Source organism: Bufo gargarizans, chromosome 9, assembly GCF_014858855.1.
Source record: "Bufo gargarizans isolate SCDJY-AF-19 chromosome 9, ASM1485885v1, whole genome shotgun sequence".
NCBI classification, from domain to species: Eukaryota; Metazoa; Chordata; class Amphibia; order Anura; family Bufonidae; genus Bufo; species Bufo gargarizans.
This window is the reverse complement of record NC_058088.1, coordinates 74,257,889-74,283,601: the sequence shown is the minus strand read 5'-3', so window position 1 is coordinate 74,283,601 and position 25,713 is coordinate 74,257,889. Positions and strand designations below refer to the sequence as shown.

The 25,713-nt window shown below is 41.9% G+C and overlaps 1 protein-coding gene across 1 annotated transcript in view; it reads right to left on the bottom strand.

Annotated features, from left to right (window-relative positions):
- The window catches only part of AFF2 (AF4/FMR2 family member 2), a 614,371-nt gene that overhangs the window by 9,570 nt on the left and 579,088 nt on the right, over nucleotides 1-25,713 (bottom strand). The window contains exons 17-20 of the mRNA XM_044306720.1: nucleotides 17,200-17,271; nucleotides 16,770-16,863; nucleotides 12,308-12,357; nucleotides 528-742 (exon numbers count right to left, since the gene is read on the bottom strand). Of these exons, the coding sequence (XP_044162655.1) occupies nucleotides 528-742; nucleotides 12,308-12,357; nucleotides 16,770-16,863; nucleotides 17,200-17,271 (431 nt within the window). The remainder of the gene's footprint in view (nucleotides 1-527; nucleotides 743-12,307; nucleotides 12,358-16,769; nucleotides 16,864-17,199; nucleotides 17,272-25,713) is intronic.

Below are 25,713 nucleotides of genomic sequence, written 5' to 3'. Positions count from 1 at the left end.
ATGGAGCATGGTTCAATCCATCACCTGAAAATGGAAGTTGTAAGGCATAACTACAAACTTAACAAGACAAGGCATCCACCTAAATTGACAGTCCAGGCAAAGAGAGCACTAATTAGAAAAGCAGTGAAGAGGTCCATGGTCACTCTGGAGGAGCTACAGGGATCCACAACTCAAGTGGGAAAATCTGTCCACAGGGAAACTTAGTTGTGTACTCCACAAATCTGGCCTTTATGGAACAGTGGCATATCATACCATATATCATTTTCTTTTCACTTCACACATACTTGATTAAATGACATTACATAATTACTATTACATAAAATTCCAATAATACACCTTTAAGTGTGTGAGTGTTACATGAAATAATGTGGAAAAGTTCAAGGGGTATGAATACTTTTTCAAAGAAGTACCCAAGTAATTTTTACTTTCACAAATGCATTTCAATTTACTTGACAATGAACCTTTTTGCTAACAAGAGGACTGTTCCAATAAAAGTACTAAAGTCCACATGCACTTATTGAACATACCCTTATTTTCTTTTGTAAGCTTGTCTGCCATGTCCCAGTGTTCATAACTTCGCAATACATTGTTGGTGATATTAACATGACTGGCAGCCATATGATGGATTCTCTGGGGGATGGATACTGTGCCTGTAGAAGAAGAACCTGGAACTGCACAGCTATTCCCAACAGAACTTGCTGGAGACGGACTCAGTGACATGGGAGAAGGGGTCTCAGTATTCCTGAAACAAGACATTAGATCATTATATACTTGCATAATAACTTCTAAAATCAATCTGCTGTTGACAGATCTATTTTGTCTTCTGAATTTTCTTTTTAGTATTGTAAGGAGTTGTTCTGCTATGAATTGGCTGAGAGAAATCCAGTGGTTAACATTCCTCACCTATCCACCAGAGAGTGCTTAGCTACTGTACCATACAGTTTTATCAAATTGCAGCAAGCATGCTGCCTCAATGCTTCATGCAATACCTCCCTAATACAGATATGCTGATGGGGAGGGACAGGGGATCAAGGTCCTGCTCTAGCTATCAGTGGAGGTCCCAGAGGTCAGACTTCCCCAATCTAACAATTACCACCAATATCGTTTATAGGTGATTGGTAAATAGATGAATATTAAAAGGTTGCAAAACCCTTTAAGGGTATGGTCACACTTTGACATTTCTTGATGTAGTTTTGGAAGCCAAAACCAGGAGTGAATTAAAAAAGAGTAGTATTAGTCCTTAATACTTTCTCTCCTTTTATGATTCACTCCTGACTTTGGCTTTTAAAACTGCATCAGGAAACCTCACCCTGTGGCCATACCCTAAGGATGCTTTAACACGCAGCAGATTTAGCTGCAGAAATTTCTGCGACTAAAATACTGTTCCATTCATCTGAATGAGGCTTCCAGAATTCCATGTGCTTGCTGCCAAAAAAAAACCATTCAGATGGATGGAGCTTATTTTCTTTTTTATTTTTTTGTGCGAAAGCCCCTTAATTGTCTTGTTCTGTAAGCTGTAAGCTATTCTGTAAGTGTGATTCTTCTTGATGCAATATTTTCTACAGAGTGCATCTTAAGTGCCCATACCCTTACAATTTAGATTACAAAGTTTGAAGTCAAGTTTTAAACTGGAAACAGTTAATACATCAGCATTCCCATTTCCAGGAAACCGTGCGTAATGAGAAGACATTTCTATAGAAAATAATGGCACTAGATGCTCCCTCCTACGTGTAGACAACATATGCTCTCTCAACAGCCACGCAGGCGGTCAAATACACACATAATATCTTTTCAATTTGAAAAATATCTGACTCCAAACAAACCCGTATTATATATTCCAGCATGGCGCCGCTTTTCTTAATAACAATAATAGAAAAGACTTTGATGTTTTTTAGCCCTCAATTCCACAATTGCATATAAGTGATTCACACACTAAAAGGTTTTGCTTTTTATTTTTAATCACAGTACCTGAAGGTAAAATAATAAAATAAAAAATAATCATCCCTCTTAGGGGTTATTTATTTTCTCCTATTCTGCTTTTTCTATTTTTTAAGAGAGAGCTAACAAAAAAAAAAAACTCCAGTATCTCATAGTTATAATGAATTTCTACCTGCTGCCAAATTCTATCAGTACTACTGGTAGCCAAGGAGAAAAAAAAAGTCTCTGCAAATAATACAAAGCCTATTTTATCATTTTGGGAAACCACAATGGCAATTTCCTACAAATATGGTCCACGCAATAGCCAAAGTGCAATTCATAAAAGACCCCCACTGTGTATTTTATTGTCTGCAGAAGGCGAGGAAGAGTTACAAACAATTCCTTCAGAAATGGTATGGGGAAATTGTCTGCAATTACAGATGAATCCTTACATACTGTTTAGAAATTTTTAAAGGCATGTGTTTGGTGCAGAACTAATGCTGATTACAGAGGTGCATTTAATTCTAGACGAGGTGATTAGCAATCTCCTGGTGCCAGAAACCCGCCAGATATTAACAGGCTCTCTCTCATACACACAGACAGCGGGATGTCAGAGCTGTAGAAACAGCTTTTAAATTATACTTGATAATTCAGTTCCCTGAAGAAAGCCAATCCGCTCTCTGAATTTCGCTTTCGTGAAACAGAATTGTTTGAGCCAGTTTTATTCCACTTTTGTATCTGTAAAGTGTATGCTGGAGCTTATGTCCCACAATTATGGGATGAATTCATTGCTAACAATCCAATTATCGGTAATTGCAATTATTACTTTTCTTATTATTCTGAGCAAGCAATGTCTGTATTAACAGCCTCTGTTTGTGAAACTGACAAATAAAATGTATGAAAGTCGTTATTCTAGCTTTTATAATGCTGGGCTAGTCATGGCAATGTAGCGTGGGGCTTCTCTGTGCATCACACTGTTTTGCTTCCATTGCTTGTTTGGCCTGGCATCAGAAAATAATTTGGGATCCTAATGAGTCACATTTAATATTTCAATATTCAAACTGTACATAAAATTATAGAAATAATGATGTGCTTATGTTGTGCCTGGCATTGCAGCTCTGCCCCACTCACCTGAATGGGGCTAAACAGCAATCCCAGACATACCCTATTGACAACAGCGGTGTTGTTTAGGGAACACAAGGTGATCCTTTATGCTAAAGGGGCTTTTTGGGACTTAGGGCTCATACACACAGCTATTGTTCGGCCGTTCCGTGCATTGGGGGCTGCAATTTGTGGGCCCCAATGTACGGGCACAATCAGTGCGGCTGCCGCAACGGATCCAGATCCATTCAATTTGAATGGGTCGGTGATCCATCCGTACCGCAAAGAGATAGAATATGTTCTATTTTTTTGTAGTGCAGAGGCACAGACAGAAACCCCACGGAAGCACCGACCTGTTTGTGGGCCATGTGAATGAGCCGTTAGATATTGATAACCTATTCTCAGAATAGGTCATCAATATTAGATTGATGGCACCTATTAATTTGGACAGAGACCAGCACTAGAAACTATACAGTGAACAGAACCGAAAGTGTGATTAGATGCTGTTCTGCAGTATCCAGGACAACACACAGTGAACTGAGCCTTCTATTCATTGCTGGGTGGTTGGGGTTGTGAGTGTTGAACCCCCACAAATTATATTGATAAACTGTCCCGAGTATGGGCCACTGTGAGGAATATGGATTAATATTTACTGTCAGCCATGTCCTCACACCCCCCATTTGCTGACAGGATTTCCCTGCTTCAAAGCCCCCAGCTCTGATTGTAATTCTGTGTACATGCCAAATAAGTTTCCACTCCCCCCCCAGCCAACTGAATGTCAGTTGGCCAGGAAGACACCCCTCAGGGGGTCCAAGCTTCAAGGAAAAGTTCACACCTCCATGCACCAGTTTGGAGCCAGCTGAATCTGCAGGAAAACCCCCCAGCAGGGGGTATCTGCTTTGGCCTGGATCAATGAGATTTCCTAGACATATTGGCACCTACCTCTCATAAGGAATTATGAATCACCTGGCCATCGCAGGCGCAAACCGGATACATATTTGTGTCCCGGTGGCCACGAGGTACGGTCCCATGGTCTTGGTTTACTCGTACCCAGTCGGGGTAGGGAGATACCCATATCTCCCCATAGAAGCCACCTACCGGTACCAGGTTTGGGCTCTACTTGTAGCCGGAACCCAGGCAGGTCCATTAGTCCCAGAATCATCTCCCTGTGACCCTCTGGTCTGGAGCTATGACCCCTAAAGGGTTTTGTGGGTCATTCACCGTCAGCCCAGAAGAGGGGGAGTTGACCCCTCCCTGAGGCAGGGAGGGGGTGGGCCAGCTCCAGGTTAAAAGCCTGGTGCCAGCAAGTAGGGGGCGTCTTTTTCTGAAGAGGGGTCACATGCTACACATGTGTTTAGAGGGACCCAGGAAATAGCAGGAGATCACAGCCCCTCGGGTGGCCTCCGGTTCAGGACATCGCCAAGGAACTTTCATCATACTTGGTAACTTACTTTCACCCTGCTTAATCCTATTGTAACCATATACCCTGTAATCTGTAACCTCAGACCACTGTATATATATTGTCTGTGTATAGTGTGTTATATCTAGTGTGCTCTTATAGCGATTAAATCTATAATTTAATCTTGTGCTATCTTGTATCTCGATCACGAATCCCCACGTCCGTGTTTTGGCCTAGTTATAAGCTACCGTGGGTTGGTTTCTGACCCTATATAATCCCGTTAGCGGACCGGGCTTATATCAAACGAGAAACTGGTGGCAGTTACCCAGGCTGAGTGTGGGCTGTTTTCACTGCGGCAGTGAAAAGGCCCTTCCAGCTTGTTGCCTCTCTGTGCCCGCGTGGACAGGAGGTGTGTGTGTAAACTATACCAGCCTGACCTTACGTGCTCCTCTGGAGGGCGTAACTTCACGTTTTTGGTAAACCCCGTGATCATACCAGGTCTCGTGAGCTCGACGTGGTTGACGTCAGCGGACACGAGGGGTGGTATTCATCACATATTGGTGGCAGCAAAGTGGGATCGAGATACTAGTGTTTGTGAGTGTGAGACCCATACTTCCAGACACTAAAGACGACCAGCAGTAGCTCTTGCTGCTGGAGTCTTAAGATCAGTGCAACACTAGACTGTCTGAGGGCAGATACAATAAGGTGTGTGTGCATCAGGTTGCAGTGGTGTCAGTGACCATCCGTTGCAATGACGGCCAGTATCACAAGGAGCAAATCGAAGGAGATGGCCGATGCTTTAAATGGGGGCGGAGAGGAGGTGGAAGGCGAGGGGGAGCACAACCAAAGCTCCCCAAGGAGCCAGTCGCCAGAGGTGAGGTCCGCGGCGGGCCTCGCTCCACCTGCCCCTCCCCCCAGCCAAGCTGGCTCAGCTGCTCTCCTACAAGCTGCCATGGACCGTCTCCAGGCTGGAGACCAGGCAGCCTCTGAGCTCCTACTGGCGGCTGCAGAGCGTCGCGAGCAAGCAGAGGCTGCAGAGCGTCGCGAGCAAGCAGAGGCTGCAGAGCGTCGCGAGCAAACAGAGGCTGCAGAGCGTCGCGAGCGGGCCGAGCGTGAGCACCAGCTACAGATGCTCCAGCTAAAGCTCCAATTCCAGCAGCCATCCCCAGCCCAATGTGAGTCTCCAGAGGTCCGGATTCCGAAACTGCGGGCGGAGGACTTTCCCCTACTGGACAAAGATGGGGACCTGGACACCTTTTTGTTGGCATTTGAGACCACCTGCCATCAATACCAGCTGCCAGAGGACCAGTGGGTCAGATTCCTCACGCCACGGCTCAGGGGAAAAGCCCTTGAAATCTTCGGGTACCTGCCCAGCGAGACCATCCTGAGCTATGAGGACATCAAACAGGCTCTGGTCAGGCAGTATAACTTAACCCCTGAGTCGTACCGGAAAAGGCTCAGGAATTTGCACCGGGGTTCTACCCAGAGCTGGGCTGATCACATGCGGGCCTTGCTGAGAGCGGTCGACCAATGGACCACAGGATTGGAGCTCTCCACCGTCCAGCAGCTGAAGGAGCTCATCGCCACAGAACAGTTCTTGTGGAACTGCCCAGAGGATCTCCAGCAGTACCTCCGTGACCGGAAGCCAAAGGGGGCCTCCGCAACCGCAGCCCTGGCCGATGAATACACCAACAACAGGACTTCAGAGGCCCGGAAACCTGTCGGCTGGAGAGGGGGTAAGACGCACGCTGCACCTGCTACCCCTGCCCCTAGGCCCAAGTGGGCACCGGCCCCTGCTGCACTTTCCACGTCGGTGGGGGAACCCCGACTTTGTCACCTGTGTAAGCAGCCAGGACACTTCAAAGCCATGTGTCCCCAGCGCCCGAGGGATCCGTCGCAGTCATCAACCCGGAAACCGTCCACTGTGTTGTGTGTGGGTGGGGGTGGTAGGAGGTCCCTTGACAATGTTCAACCGGTCACCGTGGGCCAGGCCGTGGCCATGGGACTTAGAGACACCGGCGCTGAAATGACACTGGTACGGCCTGAACTGGTGACACCCTATGATTTACTGCCCGGGAGATCCCTCACTGTCTCCGGGATTGGAGGAGTGGAACCGGCGCTGCCCGTCGCCAAGGTCTATCTGGACTGGGGTGCCGGTCGAGGAGTAAGGGAGGTGGGGGTATCCGCAAATATCCCTGCCAGTGTTTTGCTGGGGACGGACCTGGGGCGGCTTGTGTCTAAGTATGTGGCCGCTGACGCCCCAGGGTCCGATTCCCCAGAATGTGATGCAATGTCCCCCCCGGATAATACTGTGAATGTACCTATTATGCATGTTGATGGGGATGTGGGGGATGTAATGTGTGCCTCTCCCCTCAGTGGGGAGGGGGTCATTCCTGTCAGCTGGGCTGAAGCCCCAGGATGTAGCCAGCAAGCATGCTGGGACCTGTTGTCCTCCAGTGTGGTGACTGGGGGGACAAGCAGGGGGCAGACAGCTGCAGGGGGGGAGGATGCAAATGAGGTCAGGGCTGTCCCAGGAGAAGTGGGACTGCCAGGTGAAGCCTCAGTGCAGTGTTCCTCCACCACTGGGATGTCAGGGGGCCAGGTTAGTCCGCCTGGACTGGCGACTTGGTCGGGAGTTGAGGGGAAGCAGGCACTACCAGCGGTGGCAGCGGCTGTCACGCGCAGTGGGAGTGCTGGGGCCCTAGGGGCCCCTCAGGGGTCTGATGGCTTTCCCCCTTCCGACCAAGTGTCTGCCAAGTCAGATGGAGGCCCAGAGACAGGTCCCAGGGACCTGACAGAGGACGTGGCAGTCTCATCTATTCTGACCACGTCCAGTCAGGGGTTTCAGGTGGCGTTAGTGGCTGACGCCAGCCTGAACGCTCTCAGGGAGCAAGCGGTGCTGCCTCCCTCGGACTCAGACCTCAAGCAGGTGGTCTGGGACCAAGGAAGGCTGTGCCGGGTCACGGTCCAGCAGGGCTCACCGGAGGAGTGGCCTAGGGACCAGCAGTTAGTAGAACTGGCAGGGGACGTGGCAGTCTCATCCATTCTGACCACGTCCCACCAGGGGTTTCAGGGGGCGTTAGGGGCTAGCGCCAGCTTGAAAGCTCTCACAGAGCATATGGCACGGCCTCCCTTGGATTCAGACCTCCAGAGGGCGGTCTGGGACCAAGGTCGGTTGTGCCAGGAAACGGTCCCACAGGGCTCACCAGGGGCGTGGCCTAGGGACCGACCATTTGTGGTATCCTATCCGTACAGGGCAGAATTTCTGTGGGCTGTGCATGAGACTCCGGTAACCAGATACCCAGGGGCCGCTAAGGCAGAGGCTTGGAGTGGAGACCTAGCCACCCCTGGGGCATCGGTCATCGAGTGTGTCGTGCGCTTCCAGGAAAAAGCGCCGGCCTTGTCGCGGTTGGTGCGCGACAGTATGGGGCAGGCCCAGACCGTCCAGAAGCAGGGGTACGACCAGTTAGCTTGTGAGAGGACCCATCACGTGGGTCCGCTGGCATGGATGCTGGTTTCGGTACCTCAGACTAAGCTTCAGGCGGCCTGGGAGGGACCGTACCTCGCACACCAGCAGCTCAATGCCAGGATGCACCTGGTCACCCTGGACCACGCCCGGGGAAGGCAGAAGGCACGGGAGGCAGGTGCCCTCCCAGAAGGCCACCCCTTCCGGGAAATGTTAGCAAACAAGCATGGAAGGACTGCGTCCACCAAGATGCCCTTGGGCATGGAGTATGCCCCTGCCACTTCTCAGCGGATGGTCAAGCTGCTTAAGGGACTTGAAGGGTACACGGCTGTGTACCTGGAGGTCATTGCCGTCTTCGGTCCTACATGGGAGGATCCCCGAGAGCATCTGGCGCAGATGCTCGGGCAGATCGGCCAGGCAGGCTTGACCCTTACGCCAGGAAAGTGCCAGCTGGGCATAAGTGAGGGGCCCCGGGTAGGCAGGGAAGCCTCGGAACCGGAACCTGGGAGAGGGGATGCCAGCTCATCCTGGATCACCCTCCGGGACAAGCACCAGGCGATATCCTTCCTGGGCTCCGCCGGGTACTATAGGGAGTTCGCACCCCACTATAGTAGCCTGGCGAGGCCCCTGACGGACCGCACCAGGAAGAAGCTGCCCTCCGCAGTCGATTTGACCAACGACTGTGAGACGGCCTTCCAGGCGCTGGAGCATGCCCTTTCTAGCTTCCCGGTACTACAGGCAGCCGACTGCACGCGGCCGTTTATGGTACCGTCTGATGCCAGCCATTGTGGCCTCAGGGTCAGGCTCAATCCAGGTGACCACCTGGGTCAGGAACGAATGGGAGGTTGGTACGCAGGAGCCTGGCTCTCCGGCCGTACCACTTTGCCATTAACCACCAGGGAGGGCGCGGATGGGCGCACGGGGGAACACAGGAATGTGCTGCCCCCTGGCGCCCTCTAAAAGGGGGAGGTGTGAGGAATATGGATTAATATTTACTGTCAGCCATGTCCTCACACCCCCCATTTGCTGACAGGATTTCCCTGCTTCAAAGCCCCCAGCTCTGATTGTAATTCTGTGTACATGCCAAATAAGTTTCCACTCCCCCCCAGCCAACTGAATGTCAGTTGGCCAGGAAGACACCCCTCAGGGGGTCCAAGCTTCAAGGAAAAGTTCACACCTCCATGCACCAGTTTGGAGCCAGCTGAATCTGCAGGAAAACCCCCCAGCAGGGGGTATCTGCTTTGGCCTGGATCAATGAGATTTCCTAGACATATTGGCACCTACCTCTCATAAGGAATTATGAATCACCTGGCCATCGCAGGCGCAAACCGGATACATATTTGTGTCCCGGTGGCCACGAGGTACGGTCTCATGGTCTTGGTTTACTCGTACCCAGTCGGGGTAGGGAGATACCCATATCTCCCCATAGAAGCCACCTACCGGTACCAGGTTTGGGCTCTACTTGTAGCCGGAACCCAGGCAGGTCCATTAGTCCCAGAATCATCTCCCTGTGACCCTCTGGTCTGGAGCTATGACCCCTAAAGGGTTTTGTGGGTCATTCACCGTCAGCCCAGAAGAGGGGGAGTTGACCCCTCCCTGAGGCAGGGAGGGGGTGGGCCAGCTCCAGGTTAAAAGCCTGGTGCCAGCAAGTAGGGGGCGTCTTTTTCTGAAGAGGGGTCACATGCTACACATGTGTTTAGAGGGACCCAGGAAATAGCAGGAGATCACAGCCCCTCGGGTGGCCTCCGGTTCAGGACATCGCCAAGGAACTTTCATCATACTTGGTAACTTACTTTCACCCTGCTTAATCCTATTGTAACCATATACCCTGTAATCTGTAACCTCAGACCACTGTATATATATTGTCTGTGTATAGTGTGTTATATCTAGTGTGCTCTTATAGCGATTAAATCTATAATTTAATCTTGTGCTATCTTGTATCTCGATCACGAATCCCCACGTCCGTGTTTTGGCCTAGTTATAAGCTACCGTGGGTTGGTTTCTGACCCTATATAATCCCGTTAGCGGACCGGGCTTATATCAAACGAGAAACTGGTGGCAGTTACCCAGGCTGAGTGTGGGCTGTTTTCACTGCGGCAGTGAAAAGGCCCTTCCAGCTTGTTGCCTCTCTGTGCCCGCGTGGACAGGAGGTGTGTGTGTAAACTATACCAGCCTGACCTTACGTGCTCCTCTGGAGGGCGTAACTTCACGTTTTTGGTAAACCCCGTGATCATACCAGGTCTCGTGAGCTCGACGTGGTTGACGTCAGCGGACACGAGGGGTGGTATTCATCACAGCCACAATATCCAAGTCCTGGAAAACTCCTTTATCACTGGTAACCCTTTTAAATCAAAAAATACCCACATACCTCTAATTTTTCTATTAAGAATTATTTCAATTTTTTAAATATTATGCTTACTATCATAAAGAAACTATTTTCATTACTAAAACACTAACGCTGTGTCTGCGGCAAGCTGATTTGGTTGCCTAATACAGCATGCCAGCTATCTCCCGGAACAAAAATCAGCCAAATGCAGAGATTACAATTAATGGGGATCTGGTGATGAACTATAGAATCGGGCAATGCCAGAACAGACTGCCAGATCTGCAAACAAAGCCTTTCAGTATTAAAGATCCAATGGAGCCCCCCTGAAATGAACGGAGAGGGCGGTTGAAAATGTGCGCAGCAGCTATATTAGTTTCTATGACTGCACGCATTTCTTATCACCAGCTACATTCATTTCAGAGGTGCTCCACAGAGTTTGGAGCCCCTGTTAACATGATCAGTGAAAGTCCCAGCGGTAGGCTCCCCACCGTCCAACTCTGCCCCCTATCCTGTTGATAGAGGATAACTTGATATAACCGGAATACCTTCTTAATTCGAACTACACTACTACAGACACAAGTAATGCAGTTGAGAGCAAAATGTTTTTTTTAATTTTCTCATACATATATATTATGCAGGATCTCATATTCTAGTGCTCTGTTTTATATGTTTCCTGGGTCCCCTGTCCTGATCTGTGTCCTTTCATCTCCAGCAATGACATGTGGACTTGAACATGTGACTGCTGCAGCCACTGACCAAATGTCCGTGTCAACAAGTCATGTTGGAGTTGAAAGAACAAAGACCATCAGAGGGCCTGGGAAGCATCAAAACAAAAGCAGCGGGGGAATGGTAAACTATTATTTCTTTTATTATTTAGTAGCATTCAAAATTGTTAAAAAATAGATGGTTGGACAACCCTTATAATACCTTGCATTATCTGAATGGCATGGGGCACATTGTAGCCTCATTTAACATTATGTCCTTGATGGGAAATGTCATGGGTTGTGTTTCCTTAATGCTATGGGACACAAACTAGTCCCCACCAAAGGACATTCTGAGCTCCAATACAACCACTACTACAGAGGCACAACCAGAAAATATCAACCATTTTTGACATGGCTCTATTGTAAAATGTAGTCTAGTCTGGCAGTCATAGCACACAGACACATCCACAGTACTGCCTAAGAGGCCATTGAACAATGAGGGTGCTAGTTGGCGCTAAGAGCTCTGCAAATCAAATTAGAGTAGTACATGGTGAAAAAATTAAGTAACTAGTGCAAACTGTATTCTGAACTTAAACTTCACAGGTAAATAAATAAGGCATAGGAAACAAATGTGAATTCCAGTGGTGACCAAAAACTAAGTATTTTCAAGTATTAGCTGACAGGACCTCTTTAGAGAACATGACAATGTGGGCAAGTAGAACCTTTACAGTGTGAAGCGAATATTGATGTTACTACCTAGCTAGGACATTGTATCCATGGCCTAGGTTTATATTTCCCTCTGTAGCTCATTAATGGAGGCTGCCAGGGCAGATCTAGGGACTCATTGACAGGGGGCTACACAAAGTTGTACCTTTCATCATCACTCACTGGAAGCTAACGGTAGTTTATTAATTTTGCACATTATTTCCAGGTGTATTATCATTAAAATAAAGATTGATTGCTTTGATAATTGTCCAATTAAGCCTCTTCACATTTTCCCCAAAGATATAAGTTCAGTTTTATTTCACAGCCCTGACCATATATGAATGAATTATTCATTGATATTTCATTAAAGATCCAATCACTGAAGAGTCTCAGCTGTGGAGGTTAACTTTACTTTGACTTTCTGAAATGACACTGTACTTGCTATCTAATTAACAGTCCTTTTATGACTATCATTTGGTTTAAGGACCAAATTGTTAAAGAATTCTGAAGCCACCTATATTAACTTTTCAGACATTTTGGGTGGCTGATTCTTGACTTTGACTTTCTGATATATTTGTCTCTAACCTGAGAACTGACCTTCATTCCTTTACCATCAATGTTGTATTTTACTCAGTAATTTTTCATTTTTATGAAGGGCCACTTAAAAGGAAAAAAAAAAAAGCACTTACTTTCCATTGCCTCCCCATGGAGAAGGAGCCTGTGAAGACTTCGATGAATTCTGTATTAAATGAAATGAAAGGTTAAGCAATAAATGTTAATCTTGATAACTAACAGATATTAGAAGATTAGAATAGAATGATCACAGCAGAATACATTGCACATGAAAACAGAAAAGTTTACTTAAAAGTCATTGAAAACATTTGTTGTATATTTATTTAAAAAAAATATCGTGCTCAATAAAATATTTTATATCATTAATATTATTATATTTGCTATAACTTGAAGCTATTGGCCCTAACAGTGAAATTTGTACCAGGATCTTGAAACATCATGTTCCATTTAAAGTACTGCTATTTCCCTATATGGTTAAGAAGACATTGGGCATCGTCAACCATCAAGATCTAGGTGTGGCTGTAAGTTCTGCACTTTCTATAGTTATGCTTCTGCCAACATTATTAAAGAAACTAGTCAAACTTACAGTTGACTTTTCATATACTAAGCATTACGACTATATACAATTATGAATTTAACTGTTCTTTCCCATTATGTAGTTTAAAGTGGCTGTCGAAAGACATGTTTTTCAAATAAAGCTGACCTGATGAGTGCTACATGTCCTGCTTTTAAAAAGTCCTGCCAATATCAGTTGTGTGTAGAACAGCAGATAGCCATAGATTCCAGCAGGGTAAAAATACAGTACTATAACTTGCCAACCATTCAATAGAATGACCAACTGTGTAATACATACTGTAGATAGTGAAAGTCTGCTACTCCTTGTTAACTGCCTCATCTAACTATTAGAGCTAGCTTTTTAGCTTGGGGTTACCCTTTATATTGGCCATATCCCACTAACAGCAAATAAACTAAAAGAGTTTGTGTTTTTCAGACAATCCATTTTATCTTATAAGTTGAAAAAGCTTCCTAGTTTGGATGACCTATAATCATGTTGCCTACAACCAGTGCTTTTGATCAGGGCTCTTACTAAGGAAATCGGCTGTCCATCCTATCCATCTCCACACTTAATAAAGAATGGGTATTCACATACTAAAAAATGGGTATGTACAATTCACATCACAATCTCAAGTCATAATAGTAGATAACAATAACCCAAATCAAACAAAGGAGTCAAAATATTAGACTTGGTAACTTATTTATTGAGGAAAATGATCCAATATCACATATCTGTGAGTGGCAAAAGTATGTGAACCTTTAAGATTTGCAGATAATTTGAAGGCCAAATTAGATTAAAATGTTTTCAATCAATAGTATAACAGATGCGAGTGGGCAACCTGTAATATTTAAAGAACATAGATCTATCAAAATATGATCTTCACAACATGTTTATGTCAGTTTATCATGGCCCGAACAAGCAAAATTTCTAATAACCTCAAAAGAAGAACTGTTGAAGCTCCAGACTTGAAAAGGTTACAAGACCATCTCTAAAGAGTTTGGAATCCACAAATTCACAATTAGATAAATAGTGAACAAACAGAGGAAATTCAAGACCAATTTTACCTTCCTCAGGAGTGGTCAACCAACAGGGATCATGCCAAGAGGTCACAAAGTAACCCAAGGTAACCCTTAAGCAACTATAGACCTTTCCCACATTAGCTTTTGTTAAAGGGGTTGTTTCCATGCTGAGATGGAAAACCCAACCATAGGTGGCATGCATTTACAGAAACAGCTAAGCAGGCCAGCACTCTGCTGCTTCCATTATTTCCATGGTAGTGAATGGGAGCTACCCAAACAGCATAGAAGAACAAGCTATGTTACTTCTATAATCAAAATTTAGCAGTTTGAATATATATATATATATATATATATATATATATATCGCCTGAGCAAGCCAGAAGGACATTGGGACAAGGTTTTATGAATGGATGAGACCAATATAGAATTTTTGGTTTGAATGAGAAGCCTTATATTTGGAGAAAGGAAAACAAAGCAATCCACCATAAAAACCTCATCCCATCTGAGAAGCACCAAGGTGGTAGTATCATGGTTTGGGCCTGTTCTGCTGCATCTGGGCCAGGACAGCTTACCATCATTGATGAAATAATGAATTCTACCAGCAATTATACCAGCAAATTCTAAAGGAAAATGTCAGGACATGTGTCCGTGAGCTAAATCTCAGGAGAACGTGGGTCATGAGGCAAGACAATAACCCTAAGCACAGAAGTTGTTCTTTAATAAAATGGTTAAAAAAGAATAAAGGTAAAGTTTTATAAAGGACAAGTCAAAATTCCGATCTTTATTTAACAGAAAAGTTGTGGAAGAACATGAACGGAGCAGTTCATGGTATAAAACCCAGCAACAGATTTGATGCAGCTTTGAACAAGGTAAAAATTCCTCCAAGGTGATGTGCAGGACTAATCAACAATTACCAGAAACATCTTGCTGCAGCTATTGCTGCAAAACGGGGTCTACCAAGATACCTAAAGCAAAGGTATACATACTTTTGTTGCTCACACACATGTAATATTGGGTAATACCTGGTCTAATATTTTTGACTCATTTCTTTGATTTTAGTATCTTTAGGTACTTTTAGGACTTGTGTGAAATTCTGATGACGTTTTAGGTCAAAATTATACAGAAATATATAAAGTCTGATTCGACTGAACTGACCGTGCGATTCGATTGTAGTCTGAATCAATTCATCCCAAATCCAATTCTTCAATTGCCCTGAAAAGCGGTGGCTCTATCTCTATTTATCAATTATCATGACCTAAAATTCTGATTCTATGGAATCCAAATTTTTTCTAAACTTTTGGTCAAATTCTGATTCTGTATAATCTATTTGTTAATCTCTAATTTCATGAGATTATGAAAGTTTTGGAAATGTTTAGTTAAGAACCTTAATAACTAACTCTATACGAATATCTAATATGATTTTATGCTGCTTGGCAGTTCCTGATATATTACTTCCATATAGGAGTATAGTAATTAGCATATTCCAATCTTATATGGTTTAAGATGAGATTAAATTTGCTTGCAATCTAGATTTAATGTATACACTTTTTGAAGTTGTATTGTATTGTCTTCATATTATTATTATTATTATTATTATTATTATTATTAAAGCGCCATTCATTTCATAGCACTTATGGAAAGGGGTATATATACATAATACAGACATTTGCACTAAGCATAAACAAGACAAGTTACAAACTGGTACAGAAGGAGAGAGGGCCCTGCCCATGAGTGCTTACAATCTACATGGATAAAACTTATTTTCTCCCCCAAAATTGCAGTGAAATTGGCATATTTCTGCAAATTGTAGTTTCTCTATTGAGTGAAAGCCATATACATTTAAATTAGGTAAATCTTTACAGCATGATAAGGGCTGCATGTGACAATGGTGGGTTCTGTGTTACTATATCTGTACTATATCTGTAAGTAAAATGAAGCATATAAGTGGTAACTTCTACTAACATGCCAGATTACCAACTTTTCCTATACATTCAACAACTAATTATGAGATGCATCAAGCTCACAAAGTAGTTATAGTTTTAATATGATTATATGGATAATTATACCAAATATACAGTTTTTAAAGAGAGGTCCTTTAAAGGTTACTTCTCCTGAAATGTATGTTTCAGAAAATACAAGTATTCCACATGAAATAATCTGCATATTCTTTTTTTAAAAGGGTTATTTTGGAAAAGATATTGTTGACCTATCCTCACGATAGGTCATCATTATCACATTGGTGATTAGCTATTTCAGGAATCCGGGGTGCGGCCGGAGCTCCAGTGAGCACTGAAGCCTCCAGACAGCATACCAAGCACAGCACTGTACATTGTATATCGGCTGTGCTTGGTATTGCAACTCAGCCCCATTGACTTAAATATGACTGAGCTGCAACTAGGCTACGTGACCACTGTACGGTGACGGCCTAAGAAAAGGTTGCGGTGCTCATGGAACTCCCAGCATCTTCTAACAGCTGATCGCCAGGGGTCCCTGTGTCAGGCCACCACAGATCTGATGTTGGTAACCTACACACACTTACAGGTGAAGCTTGTATAAAAGCTTCACCCATTTTTAGGCTAAGTCAGCCCACATTTGCAGAGACTGTCTCTACGAATTAGGGACAGTTCCTGCAATTTCTGGACTATTGGCAACTCGTAAAAGGTTTGTAACTGTCGACAGTCTGCTACTGTCAGACTGATTGAACAGCACCAGAGTGCATAGGGGCACCGTCCCTACAAACTTGTAACACCCAGTAGTCAATTTATGTTTACAAGAATAGCAAAGTAATGGTATAGTACAAAGTTCTAACAAAAGATACTCCAGAAATGTTATTTCACAAGCAATTTGTAAAAGTTTGTTGTAATGGTATATTATTCAAATATTCACTGGTATATAAGTTGTGGAGACAATCCAACACTATATATTTAGTTTAAAAAAATGACAAGACAAATTATTCTATTATCCTTTATACTAATCATACCGATTACAGAACAATTGCATTACCTTAAAATATTCCATGAGTGATCTGGAGTATTTCATAGCATGGTCCTTCTTTAATTTAAACATTCTCAAGTACAGCAGAGATAGACAACGATAGCTGTAGTAATTAGGAAAGGATTATGTTAATTCCACTGTTTTATAAACCTTATAAACTGTGAAAAATCCCTTTTTAGGATTTCTTCAAGTAAAAGTAAAATTGAAACATATGAGTAAATGAAATCAAAATGGAGAAGGCATTAAAATGCCATCTTGATAACAATATGAATCGGAAGAATAAATGTTTAGTCAGCTGCTAAAAGAAGCCATTAGTTATCCTTTAATAGTTTAATGGAAAACAAGAATAATGATCTTCTGTAAGCCGCTTATGTGTTTCTGTAGTTTGAAAGTGTTCTAGTGGATTTCGGCTTCTTTGACGCTGTCTCTGTAGACTTACCATAAAACTGCTAGCTTTTTTTCCCCTTCATTTGCAGCCGAGCCTGTGAAATTCTTCAATCTCATTGCATACCTATGTTAAGATAAAGACTATATGAGAATCAGGGTTGAACTTGCCCAACAGAGTACCAGACGATCCTCCGGTGGACCCAAGCTGTGACACAATAATGGACCCCTAATAAAACGGAGCACCTGAGGTCTAGTACAAGACAATTTCATTTGAAACTGACCTCAGAACTAATAACCACCATATATCCTATTAAACATTATTGACAATAAATCCTGCATGTCCAATGATAACATAAATTACTTAAAAGTGAGTGTGGACATGTCAGGTATACACAGAGTGTTGGCTCTCAAAATCATTTCCTTTGGTGGACCTAAGGAACTTTACGCTGATGAGAATCAATAATTTCCCAAATCTGGTACTCTAGTACCTGGGTGATTATTAGATATGAGTGAATCAATTCTATGAAATGAAAATTAGACCCTTTTTTCATTAATGTGGATTCTATGGAACCAGAATCTTAAGTGATTTGTTTTGGGAACAATTTTGCAGAGCAAGAGTGAGATAGAGAGGGACAGAGATAAAGAAATAGAGGAGAGAGAGAGAGAACATTTCCAGGCAAGTAAAGTATTTTCAATCCAACTTGCATAGATTCGGACCCAAATCAAATCACAATGCTGATTTACGGTAGATAAATCAGACCCGAATAAAATTTTAAGAAATTCACTCATTTCTGGTGATTACATATTCCTATGTGGAAAACATTTGGCATCCAATCAGATATTTACCATAAAGACTTTTATTACAGATAGAGCATGCCAGGTGATTGCATTTATTTCCAGCATGATACCCATGTCGTCTACAAATGATATCCCCCTGTCTGGATCTGTTAATCAAATTACATCATGTCCTTTCTTCCTGGCCATAGACCTAGAGTAATCTAGAGTATCCATTTTTTATAAGGTAAAAAAGCCCTCGAAACAAAAATTCCTACTTTCACAAGCTGTAGTTTAAAGAGGATTTTAGCAGTAAGGCTCTGCTCATACCATGCCAAATAATAGAAGGGTAAGTCAAAGGTAGTATTTATGACACATGTATAGATAACATTCTGCAGCATATGCAACCTGATTGACATTTTTCCTACATGGTCATTCATTTCATACCAAGATTTCTGCTAAATGCACAAATCCCACAAAACAATTCAAAAGTACGTTGATATTTCGCTGATACCCCATTCTATTTCCTGACCTCTTGACCAAGTCACAAACAAAAAATATACACTTGAGGCATAACATAATATGACACAGCAAAGTCATATCCATTTTGAAATGATAGGATGGCTTTTATAAGCTAAATAAGTCAACAGTCAAATATTCTGAAATTGAAAAAAAATATATATATTTCTATATGTCATTTTTTAATATAGCCCTCTAGGATCAAATCTGACACTCTGACATAAACAAAATGTCAATCTCTAACAAACTCTCTCTTATTTTAGCCATGGCCTTAAGAGTGCCTGTGGCAGATGCTGAGACTTAGTGGAGGGATCACCTGCCAATCTGTCATGCACATTGCCTAAGGCAAACATTGGAAGGACACTAAGCCTCTAGGGGAACATTAATTGTGTTATTCTGTATTGTTTGGGAAAGTATTTACACCTACAAATAATATTTTTAAATGTTGAAATACAATGTTTGTTTAAGTAAATCTAAATAACAATATCCACAGGGCCCTGGAACTGTACATCAATTTCAGATGATATGGATAAAGATAGGTAATCGTTTCTATCTGATGACAGTCCTACAACACAAGCATTTAGTAATTCAATGCTATTCTAATGCTTCCTATCTCTATCAGTTTCTCTACTAGCTACCCCTTTCTAAAAGTGCTGGTCATACCCCATACAGCTAATCACTAGCCTACAAAAACCATCCCAAACAGCAATATGCTTTCCTCCAACCAACATTTTTTCACATTCTCACCTAGGACCTCTCTTGAGCCTTTGTACCACTCCCCAACTCTTCAAAATAATCAAATCAATCTGCCTGAAAAACTTGTCTGTTCAAGCAAGCATATACTGTTTTATAATACTGCTCTTCAGTTATGCTCTGGTCACACTACCGTCATGCATTCTGAACACAATTTACTCATCTATCACCTAACTTTAACCCTATTATTCTCTCAATCCATTTAAATGTTAAAATCCTATGGGCAAGGTTCTCTAATTTTGCACACTCATTAATGTATTTGATTTACAGTTTCATCTGTATACATCTACAGAACTGATGAAGACCCCAATTTGGGGTAGAAAGGTATTATACAGCAAAGGCGTATCCTTCAATTTATTCACTATTTCAGAAAATTTTCAATATATAGGGACCAAAAAAAAACACCACGTTGAAGATGTTGTTTTTCCCCTTGGAATAGATCTCTGCTTGAAGAAGCACTCCATATTTTTGCTTATATAGTGCAGCATTGGCTTTTATTAAAAATATTTTTGAGGCTGTTTATACCTTCAGTATATCAGTTTTAGTTAATGTGCCATCTATGGGTTGTCTGCAATTGTGATCCTTTCTTTACCTCTTTTCTTTTCAATTCTCTTTTTATTAATTTTGTAATAGAATCAGAATCAGAAATTCTATGTCTCCAATTTATCACTTGCTACCCATTGTTAGAAGTCAGAGCAGGATAAGTTCAATTTTATGAAACTCCACCCACTTTTTCTGGAATTATGGGAAATGTAGGTTGTATTAGGATATCCACCTTTACCTCTGATGTGGATATCCTAATACAACCTACATTTCCCATAATTCCAGAAAAAGTGGGGTGGAGTTTCATCAAATTGCACTTATCCTGCTCTGACTTCTAACAATGGGTAGCAAATGATAAATTGGAGATATAGAATTTCTGTCCCTTAACTTAGAGTCCCAATGTTTCCTGTCTGATGAAGCCCGCTATACAACAATAGCACTTCTCTATTTTCTTTTCCCTCCCCATTTCCATGTCCGAGTATAGCTCCATATCCTTCACCTGTATACTTGTTAATACAATATGTTTAGTTAAAACTTCACCCCTTTTCAGTAGTACATTAACATGTCCATTGAAGGTAATAGTACCATAAAAGGCACTAATAATATTATTAAATTCTAAAGCTTTGTTTAAAATTACACAACAGTTTCCTACCTAGCATTTTTCATTATTGCATCCATTGGAGCTACAGTTAAGTCTACATATATAATTTTCTTAGAAATATAAAAAAAATAGTACCATATATTATATGTACCCAGTTTATAAGGCTGATATTTCATTTAGATTGAAAAATCAAACAGTATATCACTCTCTGCTAAGATCAAGATCCTCTCAGTAAGGTCCCGTTCACATCTTCAGTGGAAGTTTCCAGAAGGCTGTGTCAGGTTTTGGCCAGAAAAATTAGCTGATGCTGTGGTTTTTGTCTGCTGACAGCTGGAATTTATGCAAGAACAGGCAACCGGGTGATCTCTGTTGGAGATGTGAATGCAGCCTAACTTTTAATTCTTTACTACAATGGTGGAGACTGAAGAGCATCCATGATATTGTAACCTATGATTCCATTTTGCATAAGAAAACATATATGAAATCAACCAATTTGCTAGCCATGAAAAATTCTAACCACATTTATCTCAGAGTTAAACCTGATCTGTCAGATGGCCAACCTGATATGTTCAAGAGAAGTTATACATGTTTCTTGATAAGATGTTTTTCTTTCAGTATAGAAAATATTCCATTGTTACTAAATTGAGACCATATGTGTGAAGAACTTTCCTCGGGTAACTGTCCCAAACTAATCTTCTTTGAATACTACCTACTAAATCATGAAAAGTTAAAGAGTCTTGAGAAGATCTCAGGGTCACTTTCACATGTGAGGTAAGGGGTCAGAATCAGGCTTGTATGAACAAGTCAAGTCACAGCAGAAGATCAGCTAAGTACAGACCAAGGCAGTTCGCAGAAGACTATAAAACTTAATATACAGGTAACTGAATGGTGAGCTGAGCCAGAATAAATATAGATACAGGTGAGTGTTACAGTACATCAGTAATGCATTATGTCCAAACCAACTAATGGTACCACAGAGGAACAGTTGGACAGAGCATGAGGAATCAGCCAAGGCCATGAACCAACAGAATTCATCTAATGAGGAGCAGGTAAGGTCAGCCAACAGCTACAATTTCCATATTTTAACAGTGATTCAACAAAAATGTTTAAAATGATTTCACTTTGATTTGAAATAATTAAGCTTAAAAGATCATTCAGGAAAAGAATGAAAGGGGCTGAATAACGAGCCACCAGACCACCAATCTGACAGATTTCACAGTGAACAGCATTCTGCAGCTTGCAATGTACTATGAAACATAGAAGCTGCAGATTTCAAAGTAACACTTTTTAATAAAATCCTACTACACATCATTTTTTAGGCTAAAATATATCTAAATTAATAGCAAAAAAATATATATCTCCAAAGGTGTCCATAGCACTTGTCATGTTGAGTTCATATACATCCTTTTTTTTCCCCATTGATTCCATTGAGTACAGTGATTTGAGTCTGGCTACGATAATCATTCTAGACTAAATACAGTGTAGATCATTTGCCCGCTATAATAATCCCCAAATCATACTTGCATTTATAAGCAAAATATTTCAATCTGGATGCAAACATTTCCAAGCCTGATAATATCTAATGTAATGCAGTCTATGAACGTAAATACAATGGATCTCACACATTGTAAAGTGAAACAGTTTTGTCAAATTAAAATCCCTGTTCTCTTCTTTGAAATATTAAAAGACCTATGTTTAGGATTATTGTCAGCTTTATGTCATGTATTAATTGGCATCTCCATATGTTTTAGTGCGCCGTTCAGTTCGTTTGGCTAACCAAGCACACTTCACACTATACACTTAGTGGCTTGGAAATCAATTCATCCCATCTGATCACTGGTTCTAAGGTCCTAATGTAATTTCACAGGCTCTTGTGTTAGAATAAGTAATAGAGCTCAGTCTTGCATAAGATGACTTTAAGATATCTAGACAGCCTAATTTAAAAGACTAAGACAGAACAGGAACATTTAGTGAGCTTAGTTTATGGATGTCCAGGTCCAAATTAGATGTTAAAAGCCTCAGCGTTATTGGCAATTCTGTATCCCCAAGTCAAACAACATTTATTCAATCTTCTGCAAACTGATCGGTGGGAATTTACAAGACAGAATAGCAGACAAAAGGGATGTTTCCATTTATACTGCTCAGTTATATATTAACATGTTATATGCAGTAGTTTTCTTTCCTAAAGAATAAGAGAATTGTAGGAGAAAGTCAGAAATCAGCAATGTAGATTATTATTAATGTTATTATTTAGTATTTATTTTAAAACATGATTAATTCTAGGGTGATACCGTATTTGAAAAGGGTTAACATTAGGCATGAACTAAATGAGTGAAATACTGGTACAATGGTAGAGAGGACCCTGTCCTTGAGAGCTTAGATTTTACAAGAGAAGGGGGAAGAAGACAGGAGGTAGGGGTAGAAGCAACTCAGTTGCTGGCAGTGTAGAGTTATAGGCTGTGAGTTTTTAGGTTGCTTACAAAGATATGGATAGTGCCTACAATGTTGGGGTAGCAAAGAAGAAACCTTGGAGACAACCGTGTGAAAAGCAGACAAGAGGAGCGCAAAGGTGGATGACTTGGGAGGATCAGAGATTGTTTGTGGGGAGGTATCGAGAAAGTAGGTCAGAGATGTATAGAAGTGAGAGCAGGTGGATGGCCTTGTATGTCGTCAATATTTTAACCCTTTCATGACATATGACGTAATAGTACTTTATGGCGGCAAGTGACTTGCCGCATTTTGATGTACTATCACGTCATGGTGACTAGGCAGGCACTGGTGAGGTGCGTGCCCAATCACGGCAGGGGCCTGGCAGTTCCTGATAGCCGGGCCCCTGCTGTATCTGCCAGCATCGCTGTAAAAGCCGATGCTGGTGGATTAACCCCTTCTATGCCCTGTTGACCGCAGCATAGAAGGTGCATGCGGCAGGTGAGGGAGCCCATCGGGTCCCTGGGCTGCTGTGGCAGGGACCTGATGGGTGACAAGGCAGCCCGATGCCATGAACAGGCTGCCCAATGCCTTGCACGGCATCAGGACCTGCCTTCTACAGGGTCAGAGGAGATCCAGCCCCAGGCTGGGTCTCCTAGGCAACCTGTTAGTGTATTACTCTATGTAATACACTAACAGGCAATGCATTACAATACAGATGTATTGTAATTCATTGCAGAGGGGATGAGACCCTCAAAAGTCCTAGAGTGGGACAGAAATTAAGTTTAAAAAAAAGCAAAAAAAGTTTTTAATAATAAAAAGACCCTTTCCCCTGATTTTATAATAATAAAATAGGGGGGGGGGAAGGAAAAAACACACATATTAGGTATCATTGCATCCATAAAGACAGGCTCTATAAATATAACTGCTATTATTGTGTTAAAGTGAAATAAATAAAAAAAAGTATACATATTAGGTATTGCTGCATCTGTAACAACCTGCTCTATAAAAATATCACATGGCCTAACCCCTCATCTGAACACCGTAAAAAAAAAAAAAAAACTGTGCCCAAAAAGCTATTTTTTGTCACCTAATATCACATAAAGTGCAACAACAAGTGATCAAAAAGCCATATGCCCCCCAAAATAGTATGAATCAATCTGACACATCATCCCACAAAAAATGAGAACCTAAGACAATTGAAAAAAAAAAAAAAAAAAGATATGGTTCTCAGACTATAGAGACACTAAAACATAATTTTTTTTGTTTATAAAAATGCTATTATTGTGTAAAACTTAAATAAATAAGAAAAAGTATATACATTAGGTATTGTCACATCCATAATGATCTGCTATATAAAAATGTGATATGACCTAACCCCTCAGATAAACGCTGTAAAAATAAAAAAAATAAAAGCTGTGCCAAAACAACCAATTTTTGGGTCACCATCATCATAAAGTGTAATAATGAATGATAAAAAAAAACAAATGTACCCAAAAATGGTACCAATAAAAACGTCAACTCTTCCTGAACAAAATGAGCCGCTGCACAAGACGATCGGTATAAAAAAATATATATATATGGCGTTCAGAAAATGGAGACACAAAAACATAATTTTTGTTTCAAAAAATGCTAAACTGACACAAGCAAAGTAGACATATTTGATATCATTGTGTCCGTAACAACCTTCTTTATAAAAATAGCACATGATCTACCCTGTTAGATGAATGTTGCAAGAAATAAAAAATAAAAGCGGTGCCATTTTTGGGTTACCTTGTCTCACAAAAAACTTAATATAGAGCAATTAAAAATCATATGTACCCCAAAATAGTACCAATAAAACTGGTAGCTTATCCTCTAGTTTCCACAATTGGGTCACTTTTGGGGAGTTTCTACTGTAAGGGTGCATCAGAGGGCTTCAAATGGGACATGGCATCTAAAAACCAGTCCTGCAAAATTTGCCTTCCAAAAACCACATGGCGCTCCTTTTCTTCTGCGCCCTGCCATACCCTTACATCAGTTTACTAGACACTTCTGTCGAAACAGATATATTCAAAAATTGCTAATTTCCTAATAGTTGGATCCTCAGTATAGACCAGTGAGCCTCTCTATGGGCTCTTCTAAGTAGTAGCTATGTATCTGCAAGCCCTCTTCGCTTTATGCAGGGTGAATGAGTAAACACCACATAATACACAGTACAGATTGATGGATTACCTTGTGCTCTAATTCCGATTTCTGGATCAATGGACCGATCTAACCGCTGTGTTCCTTCTGTCTGTAAGCGTTCCTCTTCACAGCGACTGTAAGCAGTAGTCCACAATGCTCTTCTGGTCACTGGAGCTTCCCCAGCTGGAGACTTCACCCATTGGGCAGCTAGTTTTTTTTTTTGTTTTGGAGCATGCTTCCAGTTGGGGCACCTCCAGTGACCGGAAGTGCATTTTCGTGAAGTGTGGACTATTGTACCTCATCTATTTATCTATCTATCTATCTATCTATCTATCTATCTATCTATCTATCTATCTATCCCTTTATCTGTCTATCATCTAACTACCGGTATCTTATTATCATTAATTATTTGAAAGTGCCATTCATTCTATGGTGCTGTATGTCAAGAGGGGGTTACACATACATAATATAAAAATACAATAAACAAGAAACTATTAACAGACTGGTACAAAGGGGGAGAGGACCCTTCCCGCAAAATCTTGCAATCTACAAGATCTATCTATCACTCTATCTATCTATCTTAAATATGGCAACTGTGATGCAAAACAGAAGACAGACCTAGAAAGAGTCAAATTCCAAAGAAAATTGAGTCATATGTCCATATTGCCTAACACAAAAAAAAACACCATAATATTGTTTTATAATTAGACTCCTTAGCCCTACTACAGATACGTGATGTATGTACTGTGTAAGAGATCATTTCCCTCCACTGTAAGGTCAATG